Source organism: Haliotis rubra, unplaced genomic scaffold (genome assembly GCF_003918875.1).
Source record: "Haliotis rubra isolate DU_JTF1 unplaced genomic scaffold, ASM391887v1 Scf115, whole genome shotgun sequence".
In the NCBI taxonomy this organism is placed as follows: Eukaryota; Metazoa; Mollusca; class Gastropoda; order Lepetellida; family Haliotidae; genus Haliotis; species Haliotis rubra.
Window position 1 is genome coordinate 244,858 of NW_025765059.1, and position 16,435 is coordinate 261,292.

A 16,435-nucleotide genomic window follows, 5' to 3' on the forward strand; every position below is an offset into this window, starting at 1 on the left:
TAGCCTAATGGTTAAATAGACGAAGACCCGGTTCGACTCCCCACATGGGCACAATGTGTGAAGCCCACTTCTGGTGTCCCCCGCCGTGATGTTGCTGGAATATTGCTAAAAGCGGTAAAACCAAACTCAGTCAGTCAGTCAGTCTATATTCTGGTGTCAGGTCAGATGGGGTTTATGTGCTATAACACATGCTAGTATACTTCTATATGCTGGTGTCAGGTCAGATGGGGTTTATGTGCTATAACACATGCTAGTATACTTCTATATGCTGGTGTCAGGTCAGATGGGGTTTATGTGCTATAACACATGCTAGTATACTTCTATATGCTGGTGTCAGGTCAGATGGGGTTTATGTGCTATAACACATGCTACTACACTTCTATATGCTGGTGTCAGGTCAGATGGGGTTTATGTGCTATAACAATTAGTATATTCTAAACTTGATTGTTCTGTTGTAGGAGTTGTGGAGGATCGTGATGCATACGATGGAGAAGACGGTGGTTTTGCCACCACTCTCAGATCCCAGACAGGTACATTACTACCATGATACATAATTCTGCCATAATCCTACTATCATTATCATCAGAATGTGTATGTTATGAGAATTTAAATAACATGAGCCATAAATTACTTGTAAATGGTTTAACCCATGAAGGTCCGGGTTAGAATATTGATCTTCAGTACCCATGCTTGTCGTAAGAGGCGACTAACGGGATCGGGTGGTCAGGCTCGCTGACTTGGTTGACACATGTCATCGGTTCCCAATTGCGCACATCGATGCTCGTGCTGTTGATCACTGGATTGTCTGGTCCAGACTTGATTATTTACATACCGCCGCCATATAGCTGGAATATTGCTGAGTGCAGCGTAAAAACTCACTCACTCACTCACTGTATATGGTTTAAATGACCAACTTTTCATAATCACCTGTGACATATCATAAATGTAAATTGTTTAGTATTCTGACGTGATATTTGGTCTTCACTCAATGACATTCTGTTTTATACAGGAATCTAGTTCTAATAAGTCCAAAAATATGGTGAGTCTAGTTAGCATGGGTGACAGGTCTATATCTAACAGTTTAACTGTTGCCATGGTGATCTGCTAACACAAGCATCAGACTGCAGGTGATGGCTGCCCTTGAATTTGTCTTAGCATCTTTGTTTGAATATGCTGGTTGTGGGTGCACGGTCAACATGACAGAGGACATGCAGAGGTGACTGGCCATTGGTTGGTTGTCTCAGTTAGGGCGCATTAGGGTAGGGCGCATTACGGTAGGGACATGTGACACTTACTCATACAATAGTGATAAGGGGCATTGGTTGTTGGTCTACTGTAAGGGACATTGGTTGTTGGTCTACTGTAAGGGACATTGGTTGTTGGTCTAGTGTAAGGGACATTGGTTGTTGGTCTAGTGTAAGGGGCATTGGTTGTTGGTCTAGTGTAAGGGACATTGGTTGTTGGTCTACTGTAAGGGACATTGGTTGTTGGTCTACTGTAAGGGACATTGGTTGTTGGTCTACTGTAAGGGGCATTGGTTGTTTGTCTAGTGTAAGGGGCATTGGTTGTTTGTCTAGTGTAAGGGGCATTGGTTGTTTGTCTACTGTAAGGGACATTGGTTGTTGGTCTACTGTAAGGGACATTGGTTGTTGGTCTAGTGTAAGGGGCATTGGTTGTTGGTCTACTGTAAGGGGCATTGGTTGTTGGTTCAGTGTAAGGGGATTGCTTTGGATCTAGTACTGGGGGGATGTTGCTTGTTGGTCCTGTGTATGTAGCAATGGCTGTTGTTCTAGTGTATTGAGCGGCTCTGCTCAGTTGTCCAAACTATTGTGTGCTGCTCATCAGTTTTGAAGGGCAAGACAGACTCAGTAGGTCTGTGAGCTGTAGTGTGAATCGAAGCGACCACATACCCTGCATGTCCTGAAACTTTCCGAGTTTCATTCTCTCATGGTCAGTTCTAATCTTTACTAACCTACTCTTTCTGAGGCAACAAAGTAATCATGAGTAAGAGCCTTCTGCAGAGTAGCAGTGTGTACCACATAACCTAGACCTGAAATTCCTCTTGCCAAGTAACACTGCCAGTTCTGCATGTATCTGTCACAGTTCTCATGTTGATCCTATGCTAGTGCCAGAACACTAGTTCCGTTCAGCTGGAGAAATTGGTCCTGATGTCCGCAGTGGACAGTAGTCCTCCCCATCAGGATGAGTTGCAGAGGATTAAGCTCATGTTTTCATCTCTTCATCCACACAGATGAAAACTTGCCATCTTTGTTTCAGTTACTTCCGTTTCATAACAAAAGTGCCAACTTGGATGATATGTCCAAGCTGTTTTCCTTCCGTAGTGTAAGTCTTTAAGGCACCACCCACTTCCCAACTTGCCAACGTACTGACAGTAGACTAGAGCAGCTTTGGTGACGCCTCCCTGCTCTCTATGTGAAAACAGACTGTCCCTGGCCCATGTGTTGAGTCCCGGCCTACATCCCGGCTGACCACCTAGTATCCGGAGTCTCCGACTGGATCGACTGAAGAGTCTGTTTTCACTGCATGAGCCCTCCTGTTGTAAATTCCTCTTTGCAGGTTTCTCGTTACATGCACGGTTTCCATGGCAGCAAAATGTGTCTGCTGTTTCACAGACACAAGTTTGTTGTTTGGTAATTTGTGTATGTCTACAATTGCTGGAGTTTGGCCACATCCCAACTGCTGTGGCTTTCCATGTTGATTTATTCTTTCCTTGGCACAAAAGGAGCATGATGGTTGCATCATTGCTCCACATGATAAATTACGTCCTTTAGAATAATGAGAAAGCCTGTAGGATGGGAGCCTCTTATTCTCCAGCAGCTGTTTGTGTGTGCCCTGCATGGCCGACTGACTCACTAGTGGTAACTGTCCAACCCTGACTGACTGATCTACTGAAGGTCTGTAGGGGCGGTGGGGAAAGCCTGGTGGTTAAAGCGTCCGTTCGTCACGCCGAAGTCCCGGGTTCGAATCCCCACATGGGCACAATGTGTGAAGCCCATTTATGGTGTCCCCCGCCGTGATATTGCTGGAATATTGCTAAAGCGGCGTAAAACCATACTCACTCACTCACTGAAGGTCTGTACCTTTTGCCTTAATGTAGGAGTTGATAACTGGGGAATCCAGTGACCTTGGTTAGTGTTGGTAGTACTGGGATAGTGATGGAGGATTGACTGAAAACACCATATCAAGACTGACCGTATCACATAGTTGCTGAAACCAAATTGGTTCTCAACAGAACACTTTCATATGACTGGGACAGTTTATCATGAAACCACTTTCAGTTACTTGACAGAGTGTACATGACATACAAACTGATAATCATCTTGTGTGACTGTGTGATTTAGAATCATTACATCTGGCGATGGTTCATGATCTACTGTCTTATAAGGAAGGATGACAGACTGTCTGACGATGGTTACTGATGCTGAAGGGGTCGTTGTCAGCACAGGTACTACAGATACGTATCCTAAACAAAGTCAAAATACAGAAATGTACCCGGTACCCTAAAAGGCGGACAAGTCCATATTCTGCAATCCCAAACCGAAACCACATGCAGTTGTTCCCGTTCAACTGATTCCGAGTGGTATTATGCATCACGAAATATCCGTTACTGTGTATTCTCATTACTTACATAATGCAATCAAATGTTTCTAATACAACAGTATGACAGTTCCAATCAAGAATACGACACAATGGGAATGGAATTCCCAGGGGTACATATCTGTAGTACCCGTGCCGACGACGACCCCTTCAGCGTTACTGACTGTCTGTCTAATGAAGAATTATGACTGACCATGTGATAAAGGTTGGTGACTGATAAAGATTAAAGACTGACTGACTGATGAAGATGACTGATTCTCTGATGAAGGAAGCTGACTGTTTAATCCTTTACAAACGGCCATTGCTTGACTGGCTGGCTGACTGCCTGCTTAGTGCCTGGTCCACTCTCCCTTCTCTCCTCTTTCAGCTGTTGCCCATTGCTGGAAATGCACAGGCAAAGATCGAGGATATGTCTCGCTTGTTGCTCAACCATGTTAGTCAGATGCCCGGCAACAACCCAATGAAACAAGTCAAGACACTTCAAGCAACATTCTTGGTATAACACAGTCACTGTGTAGTAGAAGACATTGTTGTCTGTAAATTGTTGTTCAGTTGGCGTCAAGTTCCAACTGCCTTGTTTACAGCCCTACATTGCTTCAGTTTTGTCTCAGTTTCCTATTGCAGATGTTCTCTTCACCTCCCTCTGTTGCAGATGTTCTCTTCACCTCCCTCTGTTGCAGATGTTCTTGACACCTCCCTCTGTTGCAGCACTTCAACCTACTGCCACTGCTTACTTACACGTTTCACTTTCTCACTTTTCCATTTGTTTGTGTTTTCGTAACCCATTGATTTAATCTGTTTGCTTTTGTATCTGGAACTAATTACAAACTGTATTTAGTTCTACTGTATTCTAGAATATATTCAGTTTTAGATCACATAGTTTGAATCTCCAGGTGAGATAATCACTATAACTGTACTGCAATCTATAAACTCTTCACTGAAAATATCTGCAGGGAAATGTTTTCTTGTTTTATCTAAACTTTCAGTTAATTCAATATTCTATAAATGTTCTCTTGCAATTAAGTCAAGGTCATCCTGTGACCTGGAAGAGGCTATTCTCTCCCCAGTGAACATATGTTTTTGTAAATAACTTCCAAAGTACTCCTTATGTTCCTTCCAAATGGAATTATTTCAACATTCAGTGATTTCAACAGGGATCTCTTCGACATGTAATGCTAGTACCAATGTGTCCAGCTATAGATATTTCAACACTTTTGTTTGCCATATGAACATATCTGTAAGATCTATGAGAAAACAACAACTCATGTTTTCAATTTTTAATGTGTGAAAGAGAAAATTATCCATAAGTACTGTTCTGTTTTCTCATAACCTTACTATTTGTGACAAGTACTATGAATAGTAAAGCATTTATCAATTCCAGTGTTTAAAATGCAGCTGCACTTTTCAGATATATGAGTCAGATGAAGTTTTCATTTAAATTGTCAAAACATCTTAAATTGAAGGAAACCTGTACTATTGTATTATTTTTGTACATAACCTGCACATGAAGGTCAATATGTCTGTTCTAACCTACACTTGTTTATGGCATCACAGGACATGTCTAAAGAAGCTGAGAAGAACTTGAGTCCGAAGCAGTGTGCCGTTCTGACATGGCCCTGGACACCATAAAGCAGTATTACCATGCCAGCGGACAGGGACTGAAGAAGACATTCTTGGACAAGAGTCCAGAGTTACAGTCTCTGCGATATGCACTTTCACTGTACACACAGACCACGGATACGCTCATTAAAACCTTTGTCAGCACACAGACGCAGCAAGGTGACTCCTGATGATGATGATGATGATGATGATGATGTTGATGATGATGATGATGATATTTATATAGTGCACATATCCATGCAACTAGTACATGCTCAAGGCGCACACTACCCGTGAAGGTCCGGGTTAGAATATTGATCTTCAGTAACCCATGCTTGTCGTAAGAGGCGACTATCGGGATCGGGTGGTCAGGCTTGCTGACTTGGTTGACACATGTTATCGGTTCCCCATTTTGCAGATTGATGCTCATGCTGTTGATCACTGGATTGTCTGGTCCAGACTCGATTATTTACAGACCTCTGCCATATAGCTGGAATATTGCTGAGTGTGGCGTAAAACAAAACTCACTCACTCACTCAAGGTGCACACCCCACATACAGATACAGTAGATGTGAAGACATTGTCAGTTTTGTTTGTATGATGTTCACATTTCTTAAAATACTTTAAGTTCTGGCTTTTCACCAATATGTCAGGTGTCACTTTCCATCTGTAATGCAGGGTTTGCTAAGCACCAGTAATGTGAGCTGTCACTCTTCACCAGTAAAACATACAGAATTGCTGAAACACTGATTTGAATTATGCCCTCTATTTTGAATGGGTAATGTCAGAAAGAAAGCAAACATATGCACACAAGGGAAAATTTCCTGATTGTATTAGAAAAATAGCAGAATGTACCAGTATCCACTGTAATATACATGCAAGATTTGTGTCTGTATAATGCACAGTGAGGCCATGTACACATACAGGTGATGATACATACAATAGGTCTGTTTTTTATCTATTTTGAATTACCCTTGTGACCAGTATTCTTTAATAACTGTTTGTTTATCTTATTTAATCTTAATGTTGAGAAAAGGGACTCCTTGAAGTCAGCAACTCTGTGATCCTGATATAGATTATGTTTATGGGATTGAACTAATCAGCTGTCCACCAGTACTGCCAGTTGTACCTTGCCACTAGTAAGTGGAGAAGTACCAAGTGTCAGACAAGCCCCAGGCCTGTGTAGGACAAATTTCATATATATGTTTTGTTCTATGTTGTAGTGTCCTTCTCAGACCAGCCAGGTGTGGCAGATCCGGTGGGGGAGGTATCTGTCCAGGTTGACCTCTTCACTCATCCAGGGACGGGTGAACACAAGGTCACTGTGAAAGGTCAGTGATAAATAGAAGAGTGTTGCCGAAATACATTAATGTATTTGAATGTTTTACGACTAGTTACAAAGATAAGTTCTAAGTCAATCAGAAAGTCATGGCATACCTCTTGCATTTTAGTTGTAGCAGCCAATGATCTGAAATGGCAGACAACAGGAATGTTCCGGCCGTTTGTTGAAGTTCACCTTATTGGCCCACACCTCAGTGATAAGAAGCGGAAGCATTCAACCAAATCCAAGAGTAACAACTGGTCCCCCAAGTATAATGAAACCTTCCATTTGTAAGTATCATCAAGGTCACAACCTCTCATCATTAAATATCATGAAACACCCCATTTGTAAATGTTTCATGATCATGTCCTATGGTCAACCAAGTCTAGTGGAACTTTGAGTTTGTTATAAGTCTCAGGGTTGGTTAACCAAGTCTAGTGGAACTTTCAGTTTGTTATAAGTCTCAGGGTTGGTCAACCAAGTCTAGTGGAACTTTGAGTTTGTTATAAGTCTCAGGGTTGGTTAACCAAGTCTAGTGGAACTTTGAGTTTGTTATAAGTCTCAGGGTTGGTCAACCAAGTCTAGTGGAACTTTGAGTTTGTTATAAGTCTCAGGGTTGGTCAACCAAGTCTAGTGGAACTTTGAGTTTGTTATAAGTCTCAGGGTTGGTTAACCAAGTCTAGTGGAACTTTGAGTTTGTTATAAGTCTCAGGGTTGGTCAACCAAGTCTAGTGGAACTTTGAGTTTGTTATAAGTCTCAGGGTTGGGTCAACCAAGTCTAGTGGAACTTTGAGTTTGTTATAAGTCTCAGGGTTGGTTAACCAAGTCTAGTGGAACTTTGAGTTTGTTATAAGTCTCAGGGTTGGTTAACCAAGTCTAGTGGAACTTTGAGTTTGTTATAAGTCTCAGGGTTGGTTAACCAAGTCTAGTGGAACTTTGAGTTTGTTATAAGTCTCAGGGTTGGTTAACCAAGTCTAGTGGAACTTTCAGTTTGTTATAAGTCTAGTGGAAGTTTCAGTTTGTTATAATTCTCAGGGTTGGTTAACCAAGTCTAGTGGAACTTTCAGTTTGTTATAAGTCTAGTGGAAGTTTCAGTTTGTTATAATTCTCAGGGTTGGTTAACCAAGTCTAGTGGAACTTTCAGTTTGTTATAAGTCTAGTGGAAGTTTCAGTTTGTTATAATTCTCAGGGTTGGTTAACCAAGTCTAGTGGAACTTTCAGTTTGTTATAAGTCTAGTGGAAGTTTCAATTTGTTATAATTCTCAGGGTTGGTTAACCAAGTCTAGTGGAACTTTCAGTTTGTTATAAGTCTCAGGGTTGGTTAACCAAAGTATTGAAACTTTCAGTTTGTAATCAGTCTCAGGGTTGGTTAACCAAGTCTAGTGCAACTTTCAGTTTGTTATAAGTCTCAGGGTTGGTTAACCAAAGTATTGAAACTTTCAGTTTGTATTAAATGTCAGGTTCATATAAAACAAGTCTCCTGTGGTGTCACATAATGTAATGGGAGTTTCAGAGAAGGATAGATGTCCATAGTTAGAATGATAAGATGAAAATGGTATTGATAGTAGTAATTTATCAAATGAGTGTTTCATATTTTCCAGTATTCTTGGTAACGAAGATGAGCCTGATGCCTATGAGCTACACATATGTGTGAAGGACTACTGCTTTGCCCGAGAAGACCGACTGATTGGTGTTGCAGTGATGCAGTTGCGAGACATCGTGGAGCAGGGCAGTTGTGCCTGTTGGTGCTCGCTGGGACGACAGATGCAGTTGAATGAAACAGGATGGACAATATTGCGTATTCTCTCACAACGAACAAATGATGAAGTTGCGAAAGAGTTTGTGAAGCTAAAATCAGAATGTCGACACGCAGAAGAGATGACATGATACCCAATTTGCTCCAATAGGTGAAGGTCATATCTAACTTGTAGTCCAAAGCCAAGGTCATATACATTGATTATGCTGAGAGATGTGAAGCCTGCTTCAACATCTGTGTAAGGTCACGGCCTGTCCTTGTATGCAAGCATGCAGTTAATATATACTAATGAAAGGCGTCAAGGAAAACATTGACAGGAATCTCCACTTTTGGCTTGTCTCTCTTCTTCATCACTCATCCCTTCATGTGGTAGATGTAGACTGTAGAAGAACCAAGTGTAGACTGCCCCCCCCAGCCCTTCCGCGTCTGAATAGTGTCACTCACTGTGATTGGCCATCCTGCATCTGACTAGTATCACTTGCTGTGATTGGTCCTCCTGCTTCTGACTAGTATCACTCATTGTGATTGGTTGTCTTGTTTCTGGTGGACAACTGATGTTGCTCAGTGATATACCGAGCTTTGTTTCAACTGATGCTGTGAAGACGGCTGTGATTGGCCCAGCTATGTTTCAACTGACGCTGTGAAGACGGCTGTAAATTGACCCAGCTTTGTTTCAACTGACGCTGTGTCCTCCCTTGCTGTGATTGACCCAGCTGAATTATCCATCAGAGACCATGTGTACAGATGTGTAGGAATTCATCCTTTGTTGTATAAAGAGCGCCAGAATATTTCTGTACATACAATTTGTTTTTCTACAATACTGTAGATGATTGTAAATCTGTGTACAAACTGGTTGTTTTTTAAGAGTTTTTTAGAAACAAATCATGCATGCATTTTAATTTGCCAAAGTAAGATTGAATTCCTTGAAGGTACTATATTTTTATGTGTATGTATATGGAACTGTGAAATGTGCTTCCACCCCAGGGAGCTTGCGGAGATGATTGCCATACTTGCAGCAGTAGCAGAATCAACAACCAGTATCTTATACACTTTGTATCTGTGATTGGTGATCAGAGAAATATTTTAATTATAGGTAGGTTTGCAATTTATAGATGGTTTTAAGCAAGATGGATACACATATCCAGGTCAGTTGTGATTTTTGCTTTGCAGTTACATTTACAAGGTAATGATGGAGACTTTGGTCATGATGTAACCATGGACCCATGTTTTAGATGCAAGTAAGGACCTTTATGTCAGATGTAACTAAAGACGTTTGTGTCGGATGTAACTAAAGACCTTTGTGTCAGATGTAACTAAGGACCTTTGTGTCAGATGTAACTAAGGACCTTTGAGTCAGATGTAACTAAAGACCTTTGTGTCAGATGTCAGATGTAACTAAGGACATTTTTTTGTAACAGATGTAACTAAAGACCTTTGTGTCAGATGTAACTAAAGACCTTTGTGTCAGATGTAACTAAGGACCTTTGTGTCAGATGTAACTAAGGACCTTTGTGTCAGATGTAACTAAAGACCTTTGTGTCAGATGTAACTAAAGACCTTTGTGTCAGATGTAACTAAGACCTTTGTGTCAGATGTAACTAAGACCTTTGTGTCAGATGTAACTAAGACCTTTGTGTCAGATGTAACTAAGGACCTTTATGTCAGATGTAACTAAAGACCTTTGTGTCAGATGTAACTAAGACCTTTATGTCAGATGTAACTAAGGACCTTTGTGTCAGATGTAACTAAGGACCTTTGTATCAGATGTAACTAAAGACCTTTGTCAGATGTAACTAAGACCTTTAGTGTCAGATGTAACTAGGGACATTTGTGTCAGATGTAACTAAGGACCTTTGTGTCAGATGTAACTAAAGACCTTTGTGTCAGATGTAACTAAGGACCTTTGTGTCAGATGTAACTAAGGACCTTTGTGTCAGATGTAACTAAGGACCTTTGTGTCAGATGTAACTAAAGACCTTTGTGTCAGATGTGTCAGATGTAACTAAGGACCTTTGTGTCAGATGTAACTAAGGACCCTTTGTGTCAGATGTATCTAAGGACCTTTGTGTCAGATGTAACTAAGGACCTTTGTGTCAGATGTAACAGATGTGTCAGATGTAACTAAGGACCTTTGTGTCAGATGTAACTAAGGACGTTTGTGTCAGATGTAACTAAGGACCTTTGTGTCAGATCTAAGGACCTTTGTGTCAGATGTAACTAAGGACCTTTGTGTCAGATGTATCTAAGGACCTTTGTGTCAGATGTAACTAAGGACCTTTGTGTCAGATGTATCTAAGGACCTTTGTGTCAGATGTAACTAAGGACCTTTGTGTCAGATGTAACTAAGAAAACTTTGATAAGTAACTATCGCCTGCTTCATGTCAAATATTCGCTGAACTATTACAGAACATTGATACATCCCTTCTTTCAATGTCAGTAGGGTGAATTGAGTAAAAGTCCAACTGGTGACATCCATAACAACATACTTTGACATACGCAGCAAGTATGGCCTTAATCTCCTCAGTGAAGCTGGGCTCTGGTTGCCATGGTCACATTCACTTAGTGTAGTTGGTGGATTCGGTTGTGTTACAATGCTGTTGTAGATGAGTTCAGTTACATCTCATTCTACCAACATTCTGTGTTTTGTGGAACTTCAGTATGTTTGGACTGTGTGTCATGTAATATGTCGGGACAATGATGAATCATTTAGCACCAAGATTAGTTATATTGGGGACTGGCAATATTATTTTGTGATCAAACTTTGGACGTTTTAACAAATGCAAATGTTTAAATGACCCAAGGTTACAGATGTTTTTTGCATACATAATACATAAATTATATCCCAGCTTTCATCTGGAAATTCAGATGTGTTTTGTTACTAAAGTGTTTCCAAAGACTCCAAAGCCGTGTGTATCAGATGATTAGCCCCAGCTGAAACCTATGGAAACTCTGAAACCTAAATGGTATATATATCAGACTTGCCATTATAACTTCATTTGCCATAAGTTCTTGTCACAGTGTATTTGTAAAACATAATTGCTACGTGAGACTATTAGAGAACAACAGTGCCCTCTCCTTCCCATGTACTGCCTAGTCTGACGAATAGACTGTAGATGCGTTACTTGGTAGGTGTGTGGTCCTTTGCAGTAGCCAGGTAGAGATAATGTGTACAACAGGCTCCAGATACCTTGTACAATGGTGTGCAGGTACCTTGTACAACAGGCTCCAGATACCTTGTACAATGGTGTGCAGGTACCTTGTACAACAGGCTCCAGATACCTTGTACAATGGTGTGCAGATACCGTGTACAACAGGCTCCAGATACCTTGTACGATGATGTGCTGATACCTTGTACAACAGCCTGCAGATACCTTGTACAACAGTCTGCAGATACCTTGTACAACAGGCTCCAGATACCTTGAACAATGGTGTGCAGATAATGTGTACAACAGGCTCCAGATACCTTGTACAATGGTGTGCAGGTACCTTGTACAACAGCCTGCAGATACCTTGTACAACAGTCTGCAGATACCTTGTACAACAGTCTGCAGATACCTTGTACAACAGCCTGCAGATACCTTGTACAACAGCCTGCAGATATTTTGTACAACAGTCAAAAGATACCTTGTACAACAGTCTAAAGATACCTGTACCACTGTCTGCAGACATCTCTGGGTGTACCTGTACCACTGTCTGCAGACATCTCTGGGTGTACCTGTACCACTGTCTGCAGACATCTCTGGGTCTACCTGTACCACTGTCTGCAGACATCTCAAGGTCTACCTGTACCACTGTCTGCAGACATCTCAAGGTCTACCTGTACCACTGTCTGTGACCAGTTCTTCTGTCTGTGTGTGCAGCTGTCTGTAGCTCCTGGCTGTTTTCACTGACAGCCATTGAAACCTACTGTGACCACGATATATATAGATATATATATGTTATCTAGTTATCTCTTGAAAACCTTTATCAGTGTTACAGTGTTTTTTTCAGTCTTAAATAGTTCAAACTAGCAGACAACATTAGTCCTGACTATTTGAGCCTGTCCCGAGGTGTGATGGCCTTATTTCCTCGTACAACACATGTCGGTGTGCATGAGAGCGTGTTGTGGTCTTGCAATGCAAGAGTTCAGTGTACAAAGGTTGTTTTCTACCTGTCATGTTATTCACACATTGTTCCTCATGTGATATCCGTTACCATGACAACAGAAATGATGTGTTATTGACAGTTTTCACTTATCTTGGTTCCGAGTTTGGCAAGCATTATTAAGTAACACATAAAGTAAGTCTTGAAATCTACCCAGCTTCTTACTCACCGACACCATGGCTTTTCATAGGTAACCTGACAACCTAACTCTGAAGCTAACAAGATAGAGCTTCAATCTAGGAGCTAAACAGGGATTTTTTCAATAGAATGCTTTTACAAATGTTACCAGTTGGAGGGGAAAGTATGAATGAATATGACATATTTAGGACAGTCATCTGCTGGAAACTGCAAATATGTTGTGCAAGGAATTTTGGTGACTTGTTACTGAACAGTTGTGGTGACATATTGAAGTCAAATTGAAGATCAATTTCATGGAGTATTTTTCCTTATTAAGGCCAGACCAATCTTTTTTCTTGTTTTATGGATCTGCCGGTCATATTTTTGCAAGAATAAGAAGAAAAAGAAAAATTAATTTTCCCCGCTCAAAAAATAAAATGTTAATATATTGGCCAAAAATGTAAATGTGCAAGAAACTGTTTTTAGATTGTTTTTTGCCCCATATACACTTCATAAATTGCCAAAAGTAAAATACTTTTAGTATTTGAAAGGAATATTACTTTGACTGGTGATTTAAAAAAAAAAAAAATTCCCTCTTGCCTTTAGGTTTTCTGAGGACAAAAATCTGTAAAACAAGAAATGAAATTGGTCTGGCCTAAACTCAAAATAATTTTGCATGCATGGATGTTGGATAAACAAAACAAGTGTAAATTTGGATTAAATTTTCCCAGTTTTGAAGAACGTTATGTAAGGAGAACGAGTATCCATCAATACATAAAATGGCCTTAGAGAACAAAATGTGTGAGGAATATCCCTGAGACTGCTCTCCTTACAGAAATTCACTCGCTCTAGTGCTGGATGGTAGCATTTCTACAATAGCACAGTGTTATTACATACCAGGCATAGCCTGTCAGTGTCACATTACGCAGCACTTTGGGAACCTATCTTATATCAACAAATGGATAAATTAGAAGTACACACCATTAATACTTACTGCATCCATTTACACTTGAATTAACCTCCATGTTATAGATTCTCATTCAGTTAGGTTGATAATAGGACCATTTAGGAGTATAAGATTTATAATAAAAATATCTAATCAAAATACTATTAAGTCTTTCAAATGGTTTGTAGAGACAACAGTCAACAGTTGGATGAAGCAGGAGAAAGCTGACCATAACACTTCAGTTCTGTTGTTTTGTTTATAAACATATTATTGTTCAATAATGGTAAAACTCCATGTATGTTGTTATACTTTTTACAAACATATTTTACGATTGTTTTCAAATCATGCATCCTCCCTGATCCCACAGCCTTCAAAATTCATGCAAGTCCGCAAGTCCGTATCTAGTAAATTATGCTGAAGACGAGAGAAATTCCATTGTATAGCCCCATTGACCATTAGCATCTGGGCACTGTAATACTGAAACAGTTTTTAACGCTTCCGTCAAATTGGAATTTTAAAAAACAAAGAAACTGGAAACACAGCAAACATTTTTCCTCCGACAGTGAGGGAAATCAGGCTTACGCTTATCATTTGGACTCAATGCGAAAAGTGAATTTCTAAGGCTGTCCCATGTTCATGTTTCACAGTATCATGTTGGCTTCTTGTGTCACATTAAACATCAACTCCACAACCCTGTCCACTCATTTCTCACGCAACTGGTGGAGCTACCTCCTGTCTGAGGGTACAGTGTGTACCCAGCTCAATCTACTGGTCTCATCCTCATCACGTCCATCAAGGCTTTAGTCATCACATTATGGCTGTCACAGCTGGCAAACACAATACATCTTCAGGCACACACTGGTCAGCGTGGCGTTACTTTATAGGTTAACCAGTGGTCCTATTCTAGGATAGTAATTCATAGAACAGGTTGATCAATATGAGATAAAAAATTCAATTATTTGGATTATACATGTATTCCCATGTTAGAAATATAGCGTCCTTGTTTAATCAGTGTGAGATTTCATGGACTTGGTATTTAAAATTAAGGACAATGTGGTCGCACTTGTTTAAAACAGGCACCGCATCACTTGCTTACTGGGTTAATAGTCACTGCAGGTGCCCTGTATAGACCTGTTGACGGGTAGTGAAAAAAACAACAGGTGCTCTATATAGACAGGATCATTTTCAGTTGTTTACAGGAGTAGTAATAACAGGTGCCCTGTATAGACAGAATCATATCCACCTGAGGTATAGGGGAAGTGGGTGCCCAGTCCCCACCACAGTTGACTGTGCTGTGCTGCGTCGGCAAAGAATGCAAGAAAGACGATCATGGGTGGGCTTGAAGATGGTCCAGTAACTGTCAGCATCCTTTCCATAGTGGGCGCAGTTATCACCAAAGTCCAAGACTTTCATCACACGTCTTTCAACCCACATCATGCTGACACATCATATGTAACTGAAATGCTTCAACCCCCGTTAAACGTGACTCTCTCACTGACATCATAGAGGGAATAGTGGTAACTGCAGGTGCCCTATGTACAGAGAGCCTCTTCAAGGAGTATAGTATTTACAACAGGTATTTCATCCTTCATATCATGCAATAGCCCTTACTGCATATATAATGGGAGCTGCTCCAAACAAGACATTAATGGTAACTGTAGTGAGAAATATAATCAACAATTATTGGTCATGAGGGTAGGTGGACTATACCTCTTAGTTTCAGATTACATGGTCACATTCCACGTGCAATTCTGTGCTCATCCTCTCGTCTGCCAGTGATGAGGCTGAACAGCACATTCACTCCATTGTTGATACCAATTTTGCTTCACATATTTACTTTATTAACTTCATTCATTACATGTTACCATTCCCTCACTCTATTTCACCCAGGAATCTGAATACCTCTTAGATACATACTGACATGTTGGTTCTAGTCAGGAGTTGTTATAGACAATGTATAGATTCCCAATATTTTGTCTTTAACCTTGGCATGTTTATCGTGGGTTACTACAGAATCTTCTCTCAACAGTGTTTCCCCTATTATGTATATAAAGTATCAGGTAACGGTGTTGCTGTTGGTTTAGGTGGTACAAGACAGGATTTACTGATGCCAACAGCTCTTGTAACAGCCAGTCTGAGAACACTTCATACCTATCTTTGTGGAAGCTGCAGTCTCCAGGCCGGGAATTCTTCATTACGACACAAATATCCAGTGATGGTGCTGTCTCCTGACTAGTGTCTCAAAATAAATTGTATGTTTTCAGCAGACATGTAGCAGAAATGGTGCTGTATACTTTGAATGGACCGACAATTTAGTATTCTGGCAGTGTTTGTAATTTGTTCTTCTGGTTTAAAAAAAATGTTAGAAACCATAATTTTCACAAGGGTTACGAATAAATAATATTGTTCATTGGATATGCTGAAATGGAAATCATGAAACCATACATTAAAAACTCCTCAGTCCCGCACTCTTTTCCTCTCCCAGTCCCTAGAACACTAAACGGTCGGATCCAAACAGGGTGGTCATCAGCAGAGTTGATGCAGTGTCTTCACACGTGTCATCAGCAGGGTATCCCTACCCTTCATGCTGTTATTGGACAAAGTAACAAACAAATGACAACTGTAAGGACCTCAACTGGCTTGTTAATCAGCTCATTCAGTAGTTTGTAAATAGAACAATTATATTATACATATAAATTCTAAATTACCTGATCCTGGAACTAATTGTTAGGGAAAAAGAGAGCCTTGAACAATTGTTTCATAAACCTGGAACAACTAGAAACTTATTCATATTGGAAAACCTTAGAAGGTAGATGAAACGATACACAGATTGTGTTAGTTTGTTAGTGTGTGTCCCCGGTGCCTACATGGTTGTGGATCACACTTGCTGCTGTTCCCATTGACTGTTTCACTTTATCTGTGACATCCTTCAGGA

At 40.4% G+C, this 16,435-nt stretch overlaps 1 protein-coding gene and 1 long non-coding RNA gene across 2 annotated transcripts in view; one reads left to right on the plus strand and one right to left on the minus strand.

Annotated features, from left to right (window-relative positions):
- LOC124254198 (protein unc-13 homolog B-like) overlaps positions 1 to 9,680 on the plus strand; it is a 219,012-nt gene extending 209,332 nt beyond the window's left edge. The window contains 7 exon segments of the mRNA XM_046688088.1: positions 459 to 530; positions 3,986 to 4,087; positions 5,173 to 5,221; positions 5,224 to 5,397; positions 6,441 to 6,548; positions 6,669 to 6,828; positions 8,140 to 9,680. Coding sequence (XP_046544044.1) covers positions 459 to 530; positions 3,986 to 4,087; positions 5,173 to 5,221; positions 5,224 to 5,397; positions 6,441 to 6,548; positions 6,669 to 6,828; positions 8,140 to 8,425 — 951 coding nt within the window. The 3' untranslated portion in view covers positions 8,426 to 9,680.
- LOC124254205 lies at positions 9,566 to 10,569 on the minus strand. The gene is made up of 4 exons (XR_006892418.1): positions 10,545 to 10,569; positions 10,171 to 10,270; positions 9,974 to 10,047; positions 9,566 to 9,640 (listed from the first exon to the last, which is right to left on the minus strand). It is a non-coding gene; the product is annotated as an uncharacterized LOC124254205 (long non-coding RNA).
- Positions 10,570 to 16,435: the final 5,866 nt, after the last annotated feature.